The 17,090-nt window shown below is 36.7% G+C and overlaps 1 protein-coding gene across 1 annotated transcript; it reads right to left on the bottom strand.

Annotated features, from left to right (window-relative positions):
* Positions 1-1,745: 1,745 nt before the first annotated feature.
* Positions 1,746-6,020, bottom strand: LOC105444748 (C-type lectin mannose-binding isoform-like). Its single transcript, XM_030988887.1, has 4 exons — positions 5,870-6,020; positions 4,433-4,582; positions 3,463-3,653; positions 1,746-2,003 (listed from the first exon to the last, which is right to left on the bottom strand). Exons 1-4 carry the CDS (start codon positions 6,018-6,020, stop codon positions 1,758-1,760), a joined length of 738 nt encoding a protein of 245 aa, XP_030844747.1. The 3' UTR covers positions 1,746-1,757.
* Between the last annotated feature and the right edge of the window lie 11,070 nt (positions 6,021-17,090).

Here is a 17,090-nt window from a genome sequence, read left to right as displayed (position 1 = left end):
TATTCCAAAAAAATATTCCTTTATTTGCATGTGGTATCATTATTAATACATTCATTTGAATTTTGCAAGTATTATGAGTATTTTGAAGATTTAAGGTGCAATTGTGTAGAGTATATTCATATAGTACCTGCACTTTATTGTAATCATTGCTCATATGATTCGTGCTAGGTGTTTCAGAATCAATAATTTGACTTACACCTTCATATGTGTTCTCCTATAATGTTTATTTTTCAATCTTTTTTCCAGAATAGTGTTCCTTATGAATAAATGTTCTAACATACTTGTATCTATAGCATTTTAATATTAATTAATTTCCCTTCTTTAAACAAAAAATGTATACAAATGTTTATATTTGATTGTATGAAGGGTAAAAATTACACTTTTATGTCCAAGAAAGAATTATGATGGAATAAGAGTGTATATATTTAAGAACAATCATTTTTTATATGCTAATAATCTACTTAACATAATTAAATTGTATTGTATTGATTGCATAAAGGGTAAAAATTACACTTTTATTTCCAAGAAAGAATTATGATGGAATAAGAGTGTATATATTTAAGAACAATCATTTTGTATATGCTAATAATCTACTTAACATAATTAAAATGAATTATGGATAATGGTTGACTTACAAAAATATATTCGAAATACCAATTTATCACAGATTTATATTCTTTAAAAGAAAAAAAAGTTAACATGATATATATTTTGTCAAATGGTTTATTAATCAACTTATACCCAATATGTATATATTGAATAAAAAGTGGATGCGTTGAACCTATCAGTACATTTCATGTGTTTGGAGCAAAAGGAGCTGTAACTCATAATTGTGTTCTGGCCCCGGCCCCCCCACTCAGTGTTATTTAGGGTACGCATATGCTCGTTCCCTCTTTTTGAAAGTACCCCCTATCTGAGGACAGCCAACATTTCCGAACCCCCCTTTCGCGGGCTTTTTGCGGGCTTTTCCTGCCTTGGAGACCCCCCTAAATCAGGAAAAATGCTCAATGTACCCCCCTAAATTCGGAATAATTTCTCAGGAGTCCGAAGAGATTAGAGAAAAAAAAGAAAAAACACCCCCTTTTTAAAGAAATATCCGGGTGAAAAGTCAAATACACCCCTTTTTTTACAATTCTCGGGCCGGACTTTGTCGCACGAAAAGTACCCCTTTACCGGACATTTTGGCAACACGCATGCGGTCATACCGAAACCTGAGTGGGGGGGCCGGGGTTCTGGCTCAGTGCCCCGTTTCATAAAACTTGTTGTAAAAATCAAATTTTCTCTCTACCAACCAATCAAATGCAATGATTTCAGTAGTTTATAACTTGTTTTCCAACATGTTATAGATAACATGTCAAGTTGAATGCAACAGGGCTCTGAACAGGCAATGTGTTATATACATGTACTTAGATTAGTATTATTGTTGATGACGCCTTTAAAAAAGATGTTATATTGCTCTCTGCGACCGACCCCCATTTTTTTTTTACCGTTTTTTAGAGAAAAAAAATATATTAAAGCATTTAAAACTTTTATATTTCAAGTAACCAAGCGGTCTCTTCTTTGCTGAGAAAAATTATAAGAAGGTTTCATACTCATACAATCTAGATCCACTACTGATCAAGAACCCTTACACAATTAATCACAACAAAAATCTAACTCCTAATTCTTCTACTTATTATGCAGTGAATATGTATTTCAATCGTTCAATCTATAATTCAGTATTGATTTTCATATTTTTGTACATATCTTTTTTTAGTTCATTCATGGTGACAGACTGCTGGAAGTTTGCAGATGAAGAACATTTCATGCCAACAATTGCGGTCATTCCAAAATAATGAGGGCAAACGAAAAAGATGAGCGCAGTCTTCGTTGTTATTAGCATTATTTGGTTCTTTCGATTTCCAGGCGGTGTAGTTGACTGGTGTCCCGTCAGACCAAAGAAATGGACCATTAGGGTCTGGCTGATACAGTCCGATCCAGTACCATTCACCATTGCAGGGAGACTTTAAGAAAGGGCACAGAAAATAATCTATAAGTATTATGAATCAATTTTGCATGAATAACGTACCGATATAAAAGAAAAATAGAAACGAAAATTGTGTGAACGTTACATGTTTTGTTTGATTAGAATCGTGCAGCTCTGGTTGAGTTCTGGAAAAGTGAAAAATAATTGTGAGGTTCTCTCTTTTTATGTCAGTGTCGAAGAGTATCATTAAACAAATTGTTCCCTGAAAAAGGCGTCTATTCAAATCCTGGACAGGTAAAGAGGAGGAGGCGATAAGTGATTCATCAGGGACCAGAGATTATTATAAAATGCACAAAGTGGACTTCTCCATGTGTTTAAAAGTTCGGTGGATATTTGGGGTCAATTGAACATTGTCCTGATTACGAACTAGGTCCGTCTTATAAAGAGTTACGATTGATCCAAATCAATCGTAAGCCCTCCAATCAATAACAAGTTTGCAGTCTTCTATCTCTTATGTACATAGTTGCAATTGATATCGATCGCAAATAACTTGCGCTTGATATCAATTGTTTATAACACGGGGGCCCTGGTATATTGGTCTCTTAAAGTAGAGGTGCTGTGATTCAGAGGAAAAGTCTACGGACAGTGAACCATTAGGTACAGGGTTCGAATCCCTGTCACAACACTGACATCCTTCGGCAAGACGTTGATCTTCATTTGCCACACTCCACCAAGGTGAGGTAGATGGGTTCCTGTTGTTTTATTCCTTGAAAAGCACTGTGCAGGGTATCAATTTCTAAAGCTCTTTGGAATCACCTAGGGACGTTATATCACAAAATGTTTTGCGCTATACAAGAACAGTATAGTATTAATGACTGCTTTGAGAGAAATAGTTGTTTTTATACGCTCTCGGGAAGGTTAGAATTGTGCTATTGCCCGTGGCGTGCCGAGGGCAATAGCCCAATTGTAACCTTCCCGAGAGCGTATAAAAACAACTATTTCTCGAATATTTAAGCAGTCATTAATACTTTTATATGCCGAAAACAAAAGAGTCAACTAATGAAACCACCTTGGCCTTTCTCTAGTTTATCTGCACGGTTGTTTTTTATGAGTAGACTAGATTTAGATTCTAGTCTTGCTGTCAGCGTGTCTTGCAATTGATAAGTTGAAACCTTGGGAGAGTTTCTTTAGTCATTTTTGTCTTGTTTGGAATTGTCTTGTATGAAAATACCGACCAATTCTTCGCACACGTACGGTATCCGCAATCGCTCAAACCATTTTTTAACATGTAAACCTATGGGTATTTTACCAAGACTGAACTATTTTTCCCAGTAACCATGGTTACTGGGATTTTAGAACTATTTTTTTGAACTATTACATGGGTTTGGAATTTTACCGGGAATTTTACAGGAATAGTTAAAGTTTATGAATGCAATTTCGACCAATCAGATGGCTGGATTTCTTAAGTGAGGTATATAATTTATTTTAATACATACTTGTTCATGACAGAGACTGGCGATGAATTCCTGCTCTTCTACACTATGAATAGAAACCAAGTCTGCATGGCATGACTGTCCGTTGGTCAGATTCCGACAGGCAGACATGGCCTGAGTAAAGTTGGCTTTATTGTCGAAGTATTTGTAGCAATTTCCTTGGAAAGGGGTCCAGGACGCATCCGGGCATTTCGCTGAAATAAATCCACCAAACAAACGTTCGCTGATACTATGTTGTTTTTTTTTAATAGTAGGCGAGCGTGAGAAATATATCCCCGTCTATACAAGATATATCTTTTACCCACTTATTTCATTCAATAATTATAGACAAATAAATTTCTTAAAATGACTACTGATTAATAATATCTTCTTTATCAATAGATGTTCATTTCTTAATGGGACAGACCGTACATTGCAAGTAATGTTATCATTGCTTAATCCATATCCAGGGTTACAAGAAAAGGTGTAAGAGCCGACTGAGTTCATACACAATCCATTGTCAGAATCACAGACCGATGGATTCGCAGAGCATTCGTCAGTATCTAGGAGAAGTAAAATCTGTGAGACATTCTTGTTTCACAATTTAAACAAAGACTGCGAAAGAAAAAGTTAGATTGAGCTCGGATGGTTTTGACAAGCACGGCCAAAATGTTTCTCTTTTCTACCCAAGTTCGTGGACAAGCCGTAGGATACCTCCCATACTCATCAACATTTATATCGCCAAATGCACAAGTTTTTGCAATTATCTATCAGGGATTCGTTTGTTTAAATGGCTCTGCTCACTCATGCATGAAGGTATGACTCTAGTTGCATATCATCTTAAGATGATCATGTTATGTTTATTTGATAAATGAATGACAAATATATTCATCATTAATTGAATATTTATTTGAAAATCCTAATATAGGTATAAATAGTGTCCACTTTTTCTTCTTTGTTGTTGCTGTGTGTATTTACAAAAAATCATGCTTACCAATCGCACAAGTTTGACCTTGAAAGCTTGTGAGACAAGTACAGGTAATGCCATCGAGTGTCTCCTTGCAGGTTCCTCCATTTTGGCATGGAGTAGAAAGACAGTCTGTTTGTGAAAGATAGATGATTGAGAGAGACACGGAGAGAGAAAGGAAAAGATAAAGAGAGAGAGAGAGGGGGAGAAATAGACAGTCAGACAGAGATAGCAAGAGAGAAAGGAGGTGAGGAAGAGCGAGAACAAGAGAGAAATATTAAAAGAAGAAAAGAAATAAGATGACACAAAGACATATAAAAGATAAAACAGAGACACAGAAGGGAGTGAAAGATAAAAAGTGAGAGAGAGAGAGAAAGAAAAAGAGTGAGACAGTGATGGAGGAGGCAAATTGAGTAAGAAAATGAATAGAAAGCAAATATCAATATAAATATTGTTTGCAAACTGTAACAGAATCTATATTGAGAAAGCAGGTAAAAGTTTTGATGAATCTTACAGACCCTTTATAATTATTAATGAGAGATACGCTATTTGATAACAAAGAAAATGCAATAAATTTGCAATAATTCATTGCATTTCCCTCAGTCCCCGACAGGAAAAATTCCTCTGTAGGGCCATGCATTATAATTCAAGGCATGCCCACATAAAAGATTTGTTTATGTAGGGGGTCGGGGCAAAATAAATTATTGAAAATTTATTGCATTTTCTTTGCTTTTTGTTTTTGTGGGGGCGTCGACGTACCCTAGCGCCCGCTGCGTACAATCATGATCCATTAGCTAAGCAATGGCCTCGTTACTGTGAGCTCCAAGGATCAAAACCATGTCGATGTGCTATATTAGTGCCCTTTTATGAGGTAATAATCCCCATTACTGACAATTATGACTTAAGGACGTAGGTCCCCAAGTTGATTAACATAGTCACGCAAAACAAACACGCCCCAATTGTCATTCAATAAAATCTGAGAATGTATACTATTATCTAGATCGATTGAGATAAATCATTGTCAAAATCATTCAATAAATTGGGGTAAAAATTATTATTCCACCATTATGACCAACAGTGTACTTATTATGACCAATTAAACTGTAATGCACTTGACATTTTTTAATGTTATAAAACAGAGTTCAGTAAACACCCGTAGGGCCGTTGTTGCTCGCAGTTGCCATCCATTAATACGCAAAAAAAAAAAAAAAAAAAAAAACAGCGGTTATTTCTGTTTAAATGAATATAATCGAGTTCCCACTTACTACATCTGGGTCAAGTTTGGTTAATGCAGGACTGAGTGCTGCGGCAGGGGTTCGAACCCTGTACCTTGCGGAGTTGTGGTTTACAGTCCGGAGACTTAGCCACTGGACCACAACACCATTAGAGCAGAGCCGTTGACACAATGAATTAAAAGCAATATAATTTTGAAGCCAATGCATCGTAGGAGCTTTAAAAACTCACATGGCAGTTTGCAGATGAGATGATTTGCAGCAATTCTCTTCATCTCTGGCCACCAGACATCCTCGCTGGTTACTGATTTGGTTTTCAAAGCAACAGTATCTCCGTTTGGAAGTGTGATGGTGCCGCATCTCGGCTCAGTTAGAGTGACCATTTTCAAAACTGGAAATCGATGCATACACGATAGGTGTCACGATTCAGGATTGATAAAAACATACCTTCGCAGCCATATGGGTGAATCGTGACAATGTTTTACAAATAATTTTTAAAAAATACAACAAAATAGAATGAAAAACCTTCATAAAAAATGTTCACCTTTCCCAGAACGCAACTTTGAAATTTCCAACACTTACTTTAGGACAATCGCCTATACATATGGTGGTCTCTCTCTCTCTCTCTCTCTTTCCCTCTTGAACTTTTCCTCCCTCCCTGTAAATATGTACTTTCATATAAATATGCAATTTTTCAATACCTGTTTTTGTGTGTGTGGGTAGATGAGTTTGTGTGGAGTTTGTGTAGAGTGAGTGTGCGTATGTGTGCGTGTGTATCCAATAGAAATCGTAACACAACAGATTTCATAAACCCAACCAAGGGTCAGGAGCGTCACCCAGATAGTACGATATTGTGTGGGAGCGTGAGTGCGTGTATGTGTTTTGTGTGTGTGTGTGTGTGTGTGCGTGCGTTTGCGCATACTGGATAGAGATAGAGAACATATAAGGTTGCAAGGGTGTAAAATTCTAATAAAACGTGGTTTACCCGAATTTTTACATGAGCAAAACAACTTTACATTTTAGAAAACTGTATTAAAATATAAAGTTGAACAGTTACTTTTGCAGATAGCTCTCTTTTAAATTGGAAAAAAGGTCAACTGAGGAAACACTTTGGTATTATAAATCTTGAATCGACTATTATGGAAATGACACACTTTGCTTTGAAACAAAGTTTTAGTTTAGGTTTGAAGGAACTTAAAAATAGTATTCTTTTTGTTCTTAACAATGATATTCCTGATCGAAAGTACAATATATAAGCCAATTCTTTTCTATTAAAAAAAAGAAGAAAAAGGGAAAGAATATAAAGTTGTTATATGTTGTATAGGAGGGTAATTAATGTATATGATATCAAAAAGAAATAAACAGATCAAATATATATACTTACTCAAAACGACGAAGCTGGTGCAAATAAGTTGTCTTTTAACGAATCCACTTTTCATCTTTGACAATGCACAGCCTTATTATAATCAATCATTTAATTCAAAAGATATTTGATACAGCGCTTTTTCCTTGCGGTTACAGAGCGCTGCACATTCACACCGCTCCACAATGTTTGGGCCACTTATATAGTTATACACAAAAGTTAGTCACTTCTCGGGGATCAGTTAAGTATGAGGCTGGTAATAAAGTAATTTCTAGCAGAATAGATGTGACCAACAGATGAGGAAGTCTGCACGGCAGCAACGACAGGTACAAGATATTTTGCTCGACTCTGTTTCGGAATTCGGTAATTAAAAATAGAATGACGAATGGCGGGCAGGGAACAATTGACGGGGATAAACATTCTGACTGAGAGGGAGGAGAGAGAGGGGGAGAGGGAGAGAGAGGGAGTGTGTGTGTGTGTGTGTGTGTGTGTGTGTTAGAGAGAGAGATAGAGACAGTGAGACAGAGAGACACACAGCAAGGGTGATGAACTAAGCTTCATGATGCAGAACTAGCTTTATAACAAAAACCAAAAAGTACTACCGGTATTCGGTCTCAAAATGAATTGATTAATTAATAATGAGATCAATGAGGTGGACTTTTTTAATACGGTTAATGGGTTTAGAGAAACGTGATCATTTTTGATGCACCTATCGAATAGTGACGGCAAACCCGGAGTATACATCTGGGATATTGCCTTCCCCTATATACACACATACGTGCCCCCACCTGCATTAGAAATGCTCATTAGACGTGAGAAGGCTCTTCAGTGGGCAAAAGCCTGGCAGAACATTTGAGAACAGATGATGGACACGAAAGAAGACGTGACAAAATGCTTCAATTACGAAAATAAACGCTTTTAAATTCGAATTTCCATGTCGAAAATATCGTTCTATATAAAACAAGAATGTGTTTGGAAATACTCTCATTTTTCAAATAAAAAAAAAGTAATTGTATTTACTGAGCAGGCAGTCTATTTAATGGACAAATCTTTTGGACTATGCTTGTACTCCCATCTACCCAAAAGCTTTAACGATTTTTAAAAAAGTTTTTGTGACATTCATTCATGATCTAATGATGTTTTGTAATGATTTTGAAACCTCAAAATACACAAAAATAATTATTTTCAAACTTACCAACATAATTTCGACAACCACACTCGATTCAAATAACAAATACATTCCGAAATTCTATAGGTTAGGGGAAGAAGTGAGAGGACCTATAGTCCCCCGACATTTTCTCAAGGGGAAACTTTCCCTCCGTCATGTATAAAATACCTAAGGTGTAACACAAAAAAGGAATAGTAAATTGTTCATGTGTTTTAGATATGAATAAATAAATATATATATATATATATATATATATAAATATATATATGTATACCTCTTACAGCATCAGTAGACGGACTAATGAAGTGAAAACATGAGTCAATAAGTAGACACATGGTCATTAGCAGGACACGAACACGATTGAACATTAGAATTACTTCCCTCTACATTTTCAGGCAGCGGAAACTTATAGGCCTCCCAAGAAACAATAGTTTTAATCATTAGTCATTAGTTTAATTAGTTATATTGTTTTCAATTTAGGGTTAGGGTTAGGGTAATATACCTGTTTTATGATGTCCGGTTAATGTACCACTTAGGTTTATATGAAGATGTCCTGTTAAATACAAGGCATGTAGAGTTAATTATATATTAATGTATATATGTATATTCCTGACAAAACCTTCCTAAAGTGAAAATTAAAAGTTTCAAACATTCCATTGAATCATTTATTTACTTTCAACCTGTACCATTTTCTGAAGTACTCCGTAGCAGACAAAATTCAAAATAATCAATGTTTACTAATTTTGTAATACCTGAGATGTGTGTGAGCTCTCTGCCTCCCACTCCCACCCCTGCGGCCTCGTAAACTAATACAACGAGTACGACAATGCATCCCAGCCCCCCCCCCTCCCCTCCCACCTCACCGTGACGCCAGCACCCACCTAATATCCTATTTTATAATGTAGCCTAGTTTATTCATATGCCTTTGTGGAGCGCCTCGATACGTATTATTTCATTCACCTGTTACAAATATACACAGCCGTGTTCACACGATGGCAATTTTGGTCGGCGTAAAGGTCGTGTTTAGAGCTAGTCGGTGTCAGTATGGTAAGGTCGGCGTAGTGACCGTCTGAATAGGCGCGTTAGCTACGCCGACCTTTACACTGACTGATTTACTCCTGGATTTTTCCAGGAGTAACGCGCTTACACGACTAGAGATAAGCTTAAGTTGACCGTGTGGATGCTCTTGTTTTTTCGATGCCTTAAGACGGAGTGATTTTCTGAACGGTTTAGGAATATGTTTGTTTACATTCGAAAATGTAAATGAGATTTCGCGCGGTCTAAATGCGAAAGCTACCGTCATCCTCGAAAGTCATCAAGTATTTATCACTAAAATTGCCAAAACTATACCGTGACATTTCAATGTTTATCTCCTGCTACCAATATCCCTAATGGCAGAGGCACATCCTCAATCCTCTCCGCATGATCAGTAGACCATTTTTTCTAATTAAATTTGATGCAGACATCTTTGTTATTGTGCCTCGCTACAATTAATTGCATTAATACCTAGGAGTCACAGACAAACCTCCTTTGTGAATTCGGGCCAGAACGTTGTAAAAGTTGTTGGGTGTCAACGTAATCAAGGCACCTTCCTGCACAATTTCTAGGTGGACTACTTTTATGCTGCAAAAAAATTGCTTCCATACAACAACTGTTGTACGATTTTGGAGATAAATTTTAAAGGGAACCTCATTTTACCTTGTGTGAGGTGTCATATGAAAGGGCATTAAATTTCCTACAAGATGAAATCATATTTAATAGGTTTGAGGATAATATGCATAATAACTTTGAGCCAGAAATGTGAATTTTACCGTTTTTCCCGAAAACATGAACTACCCCAAAATACCTATTTCTCCATATGTAAAGACTTATTATGACTTTTGACTAAGAACTTCGAGAAAATCTGTTCACAAGTATGGTATTTATGATTTTTTAATTCCAAGTTTATTGTATTTATCACAAAAAAGCTATAGTGCTCTAAAGTCGCATTTGATATTAGCTAATACGGGAAGTTTTGTTCTTAGGGCTGTCTTCTCCTTAGCAACGCTAACATAGTGAGATGAAAAATAGAGTTTATAGCGAGTAGATGCTAACATCAAGCAGATGCAGTGGCGTACGCAGGATTTTTTCAAGGGGGGGGGGGGGGGGTTTAAAATCGGGCCCGAAAAATTTGCTCCCGAAAATTTGAAAATCGGGGGGGGGGGGGGTAAGAGGATACTTTTTTTTTTTTGGCCTCGAAATTTCAAAATTTGACAAGGTCACCTTTTTTAGGTCAGCCATGAGCATAATTTTTTTTTTTTTTTTTTTTTTAATAATTAAAAAAAAGGGGGGAATTTTAGGGGGGGTTATAGGGGAGTTTACATACATAAAAATACCAATACGAGGTTTTGTCACCCCACCCACGATATATCTTTTATTTCCCGTTGCTTTGGTAATAATATGCCTGACAACCGACATATAATGTGTTCTCAAAAACAAAATTAAACTATCGGTCAAACAATATATACAATAAGACCCGATTCCGAGTTACAGACATGATTTGCAGGCTAAATCATGCATATAGTGCATGGTGCGGTTTAGAACTTTCAAACTACCATCTCCCTCCTTTGAAAATGCCCCTCCTCTCCCCCTTACCCCCTCCCCCATTAAGATCAAGCGAAATTTTGGGATGGGGGGCAACATGTTGTATAGGGCATTCCAGCAAAGCATAAAGAGTCAATGCTAATGCGTATTGACCTTTAGCACCGGATACTTGCTGTGAGACGGGAATTATTAGACCTATACACAAATATACACACCACACATTATAGCATAGACTGCACACAATCATGCCGATGCAGCTGTAAGCAAGGATTGACACTAGACTTACAGTTTGAATTTTGAAATCATTCTTTTTAACATCTGTAAGTTGAAGGAAAAAAAGTATTTTACTGCTATTTAGGTGTCATCAATTGTCACTAAAGTATCGATTTTGAGTGAAATCAGTTGAGTTTTGTACAGTGGTGTTTGAAATGTTGAGAATCAAAAACACAGCTTTTACTACACAGCCAGGATAGTGATGCTCCGATGTGTGATATAGGGCATAGTGTATGTTCAGAAACGATGTACCGGGTAGGCTATCGGTCGAGTGGTACATAAAATAAGATCTGGATCCAGGTGATAGTTACGATTTTCAGTCTTAATCATGAATACTGTATGGTGGTGAATTTATTAGCCAAATCGGACCCTACCCTGCTTCTGTGACATCTCCACCCCCCCCCCCCCCCAACTTCTGTAAATTCCCCCTTCCTCCTTAAAAACCAGAGCAAAAGCAAAACAATATTCATTAACTAAATTGAAAACGAAAAAGAGATCAAAGAATCTTCACACAGCATTTGAAATCTCCTGGTAGACTATTTTGAAAAAGGTCTGTCTGTATGTGGGCTATAATTCTTTACTGCCCCACTCCCTCCACACTCTTCATCTTCAAACTGTGGCCTAATCCAATAGTTATTACATGTATTGTTTTCGTACACACAGAAATGGCGATCAAAGACATATTTAATATGAACATGTCAAAACTGGATGTCTTTGGTTCAAAATTTGTACGCCTGCACATTTCTTTTTTAATCGAAAGTAAGATACTGGTGATCAAGTCATAAGTTCCTGTAACCCAACGCTTCTATCACTTCTATGAAATTCCAATGCCCCTACCCTTCCAACTCGCATACACTCTCGAAATAAAGAGGAGCTGGTGCAAAAAACAAATCTAAAATCAAGATCTACATTTATGTGAAAGAAAACGATTATCAGGACATCACTGACATAAGACATATTTAGATAACAGTAAGGACTTACACTGTGAAATAATTGTACATACTTGGTAATGGGGTTTATAATGTAGGAGCTCAGTATAGCTAAGTATGTAGGTTCAATCCAACACACAAGAAGTAGGTAGGTGTTACTCGGTTGAAGACTTGTGCTCATCTGCCCTGGGCTTGGCCCAGCCCTGTTTTTTTTTATTTATCTTCTTATTTGCACATCTTAGCATGTTGAATTCATACAACATAAATATTCATCTCAACTCTGAAATAACAATGACTGAGTATTACATATTCACAAGGAAAGGTCCAATCACATTAGAGAGTGTACAAAATAAATATTCAATAGCTATAAAATCAACCAATGGAGAAGAAGGATATATGCAAATATGTGAGGTTAAGCATAGTAAAAAGGTATTCTATAACAAAGAGAAGGATCAACTTGGGAATGTAAAGCATGAAGGAAGTATGATGATTATGTAGTGGTACGCTGATTTGGGCAACACATTGGCCTAAAGGGGGCGCTAGAGCCATAGAAGAGCCGGGTTGGGTTGATTAATTGTACGGTTATTAGTTTGACTTGGTATACATCTAAAAGTTAAACAGCATTAATTATGTTTCCAATAGTATGCCGGGAACGGGTAAACAACCCCTGGTTTTGAATTCTTGCATTAGATTAAAGTGTTCATTTCGATAAGCACGTTGGAATCTTGTAATTGGTTGGCTTCGTAAGGGTCCTCCTGGTTGGCTGGGTATATCATGTGATATCTAAGCCTCTTTGGGTGCCAGAGTATTTAAATGCCATGTGCGGGATTTTGTGGTCAGTTTTATTTCATTCCGTTAACATGTTTAGGATGTGTTGCTAGTTTACTGTCGATAGGGCCACCCAACCTCTGAGAGAAGCAGCTTATATTTAAAGTGTTTCTAAAATAATTACTCTTCGTTTTTAACGATTGGAGCTTTGGCTGACTTATATAACTAATAAAGTGGACTTCAACTGTATATCCGAGCTTCTTTTGTTTTCATTTATAGTTGAACTTGTCGTCTCCAACCCATTTACTGGCCCACCACAATATAAAAGCAAGAGGTAGCATGTGTTAATGAGCGTAATTCTGAGAGGCTATGGTACAGATGGAACTGAGGTTACAAGAGGTGAACACTGGCTAGGAGAAAAGTAAACAAAGTAAAGATCATTAACCCTGACAGCTGGATGTAAAAAAAATCTTATCGTGTACAAAATAGTTCACCACAATAACTTGCACACCCATCCCACCCCACCCTTCCGTGTGACATGCAGATCCACCCTCCCCTAGTTCAAAACAAGAGAAAATGATGCAAAGTACAATATCATTTTGAAAAATGAGTCTTAACTTTTGATGTCTAAACGATTGAGATGGTTGCCAATACCATACCCTTCTCACGTCCTTCCCATATTCCTCTAAATTTGACAAAAGTTTATTTCTATGAGTATTCCTCTTATTTTGTCATGTTTAATTGATTGATTTGTTAGATGCAGGGTGCAAGAAACCAACTGAAGTCATTATAGTGAAATAACATTAGATTTGGACTGGGTCGGTGGAAGTCGTGTTAACTTAATCGTGGAAAGTTGGTTCGAGTAAGAGCGTATGGACAAAAGTTGAGTTTTTTTATTTGGTCTGTTTGGAGCCAGAAGGGGGTTAACTTTGTGTAAAATGATATGAAATAATGCTCTTCTGGCTCCAAAACAGACGAGTGCGAATATGGGTCAGGATTCATAACAGTTTCGAGGGTGATTTTCTTCGTGAGCTATCAGCTAAATTACCATCACTATCATCCATACCATCATCGGCTACCATCATTAATGAATCTCATCAAGTATTTATCACCAACATTGCCATCACTAACGTGACATATTCATTATCATCTCCTGCTACCAATATCCCTAATGACACTGACACACATCCTCAATCATCTCCACAATAGACCATTTTGGTAATGAAATGAATGTGATGCATACATCTTTGTTATTGTGCCTTGTTACAATTTATTTCATTAACCTGCTACTAAGTAATAATATTCGGCTTTCCTATAGCGCTCAATACATCAACAATGTGTCTAAGCGCTTTGTATATATTACCCCGGTCATCGGATTCAGGCTTATCCGCACATAATGTATGCACATGTTCCACTCCCTAGGGAGCATTCTAGCCCGGTGTCATTTTTACAAGCGCACACTTGTTCATCTAACCGCATTAACTTTCGCATCTTACCGGGTACCCATTGAACACCTGGGTGGAGAGTGGCAAATATTTACGTCTTGCCAAAGGACATTTGTGCCGCGGTAGGACTCGAACCCCGTATCTTCTGCTGTCGGGTGACCTATCCATTAGACCACAACACCTCTACTAAAATAACTGTATTTCAATAGTCATAATGCTAATTGAAGACATTATTTGTCGCTAGCTAGGTCAAACATTACGGCTTGTCCTACATTAATAGTTGCTATAGGTAGAACGCTTATGTGCGTGCTTGATAGGGTGTTGGCCGGGGTAGAATGGATGATTAAAAAAATAACAAAAACAGATGATGGTGATGATGATGATGATGATGATAGTGATGGGGTTCATAATAATGATGGAAATAAAATGAAAAATATGTTCATGTAAATATTTCTATATAATTATCTACATCTGAATTATAATAATAATGGGAGCCCAATGAAGGCCCAACTAATAATTTATTGGACTCTAAAATGACGAGTAATTTCTATTATGTTCCTCTAATGTCGAATCTCTAATCTCATGCCATTCCGTATGTTCTAAGCAGTAAGTGTGCCAAAAATCTAGAGCATAAACATTGCATTTTTGATAATAATAATAATAAAAATACATAAGATTTATAAGGCACCAAATCCACTTGACAGTCAAATGCTCAAAGCGCAGCTTGTGCAAAAGATGAAATACGTACATGATACATTTATACAAAGTGCAATAGGAAAGGTACAGACATGAAAGGTTATGGTAATCAATTATAAGAAATGATGGCCGTGTCAACGTTGCAAAAACAAAGGTTCTAAAGCGCTCCTTCATTTTGTATACAGGACGGGATTTTTTGACGTGAGACAGGGATATCATTGCGAGGCTATGAATAAAATTTAAAAACATAGACAAACTATGACTGTTTTTTTTTTTACATGAATACGTATCGCTAGAGCCTTGATAACAGACGTCAATTTAGTATAATTTCATGTTTTGTTTGATCAGAATCACGCATTTACTCGTATGCGCTGACATAGTCACTCCGTTCAGTTTCAATCATCCCGACATAATGTACATAGGCTTAAACAATTAATAAATCGTACATTTTCATTTTGAATGATTCTTAACTTTTTCAGATCCTTCTTGCCAAGAGGGCTGTATCAAACATGAATATCACAATGAAGTATACATTATTTGTAATCCATACATATTTTTTATATCTGTACAAAACATTAATCGAGCATTAATTTACCTTTTTTTTCTTAAGAATCTGTTTGTTAGATCACTCATGAAATCCATTTCCAGATATATGATTAAATACGATCGCTAAGGCTTTCGAGAGAAAAATTAACCTCAGGCAATTTTAATAGCCTTCACTGCATTGTTTTGATATGTGTGAACTGTACAATGTCATTTCTAAATGCGAGACAGCGTATTATATTCCGTGTAACCAAGCGGTCTCTTCTTTGCTGAGGAAAATGATAAGAAAATTTCATACTCATACAATCTAGATCCACTACTGATCAAGAAGCCTAACACAATTAATCACAACTCCTAATTCTTCTACTTATAATGCAGTGAATATGTATTTCAATTGTTCAATCTATATTTTAGTATTATTTTTCATATTTTTGTACATATCGTTTTTATTTCATTCATGGTGACAGACTGTAGGAAGTTTGCAGATGAAGAATATGTCATCATAATTACAATTGAGGTCATTCCAAAAAAATGACGGCAAACGAATGTGGGCGCAGTCTTCGGCGTTATTATAATTATTTGGTTCATCCGAATGCCAGGCGGTGTAGTTAACTGGAGTCCCGTCAGACCAAACAAATGGACCATTAGGGTCTGGCTGATATAGTCCGATCCATGCACAATGCCCTTCATCGTTGCAGGGAGACTTTAAAAAAAGGGCACAAAAAATAATCTATCAGTATAATGAATCAATTTTGCATGAATAACGTACCGATATAAAAGAAAAATAGAAACGAAAATTTTGTGTAGGTTACATGTTTTGTTTAAATTAGAATCGTGCAGCTTTGGTTGATTTCTGGAAAAGTGAAAACTAATTGTGTGGTTCTTCTCTCTTTTTATGTCAGTGTCGAAGAGTATCATTAAACAAATTGTTCCCTGAAAAAGGAGTCTCTTCAAATCCTTGACAGGTAAAGAGGAGGAAGCGATAAATGATTCATCAGGGACCAGAGATTATTTTAAAATGCACAAAGTGGACTTATCCATGTGTTTAAAAGTTCGGTGGATATTTGGGGTCAATTGAACAATGTCCTGATTATGAACTGGGTCCGTCTTATAAAGAGTTACGATTGATCTAAATCAATCGTAAGTCCTCTAATCAATCACAAGTTTGCAGTCTCCTATGTCTTATGTACATAGTTGCGATTGATATCGATCGTAAATAAGTTGCGATTGATATCAATTGTTTATAAGACGGGTCCCTGGTATATTGGTCTCTTAAAGTAGAGGTGCTGTGATCCAGAGGAAAAGTCTCCGGACAGTGAACCACTAGGTACGGGGTTCGAATCCCTGTCACAACACTGACATCCTTCGGCGAGACGTTGATCTTAATTTGCCACACTCTACCAAGGTGAGGTAGATGGGTTCCTGTTGGATTTTTCCTTGAAATGCACTGTGCAGGGTATCAATTTCTAAAGCTCTTTGGAATCGCCTAGGGACGTTATATCACAATATATTATGCGATAGACAAGAACGAATTATTTAAATACATACCTGATCTCGACCGAGACTGGCGATGAATTCCTGTTCTTCTACACTATGAATAGAAACCAAGTCTGCATGGCATGACTGTCCGTTGGTCAGATTCCGACAGGCAGACATGGCCTGAGTAAAGTTGGCTTTATTGTCGA

Source organism: Strongylocentrotus purpuratus, unplaced genomic scaffold (genome assembly GCF_000002235.5).
Source record: "Strongylocentrotus purpuratus isolate Spur 01 unplaced genomic scaffold, Spur_5.0 spur5_scaffold_18, whole genome shotgun sequence".
Classification (NCBI taxonomy): domain Eukaryota; kingdom Metazoa; phylum Echinodermata; class Echinoidea; order Camarodonta; family Strongylocentrotidae; genus Strongylocentrotus; species Strongylocentrotus purpuratus.
Note: the sequence above shows the minus strand (reverse complement) of the source record. Positions and strands in the feature narration are given on the sequence as shown.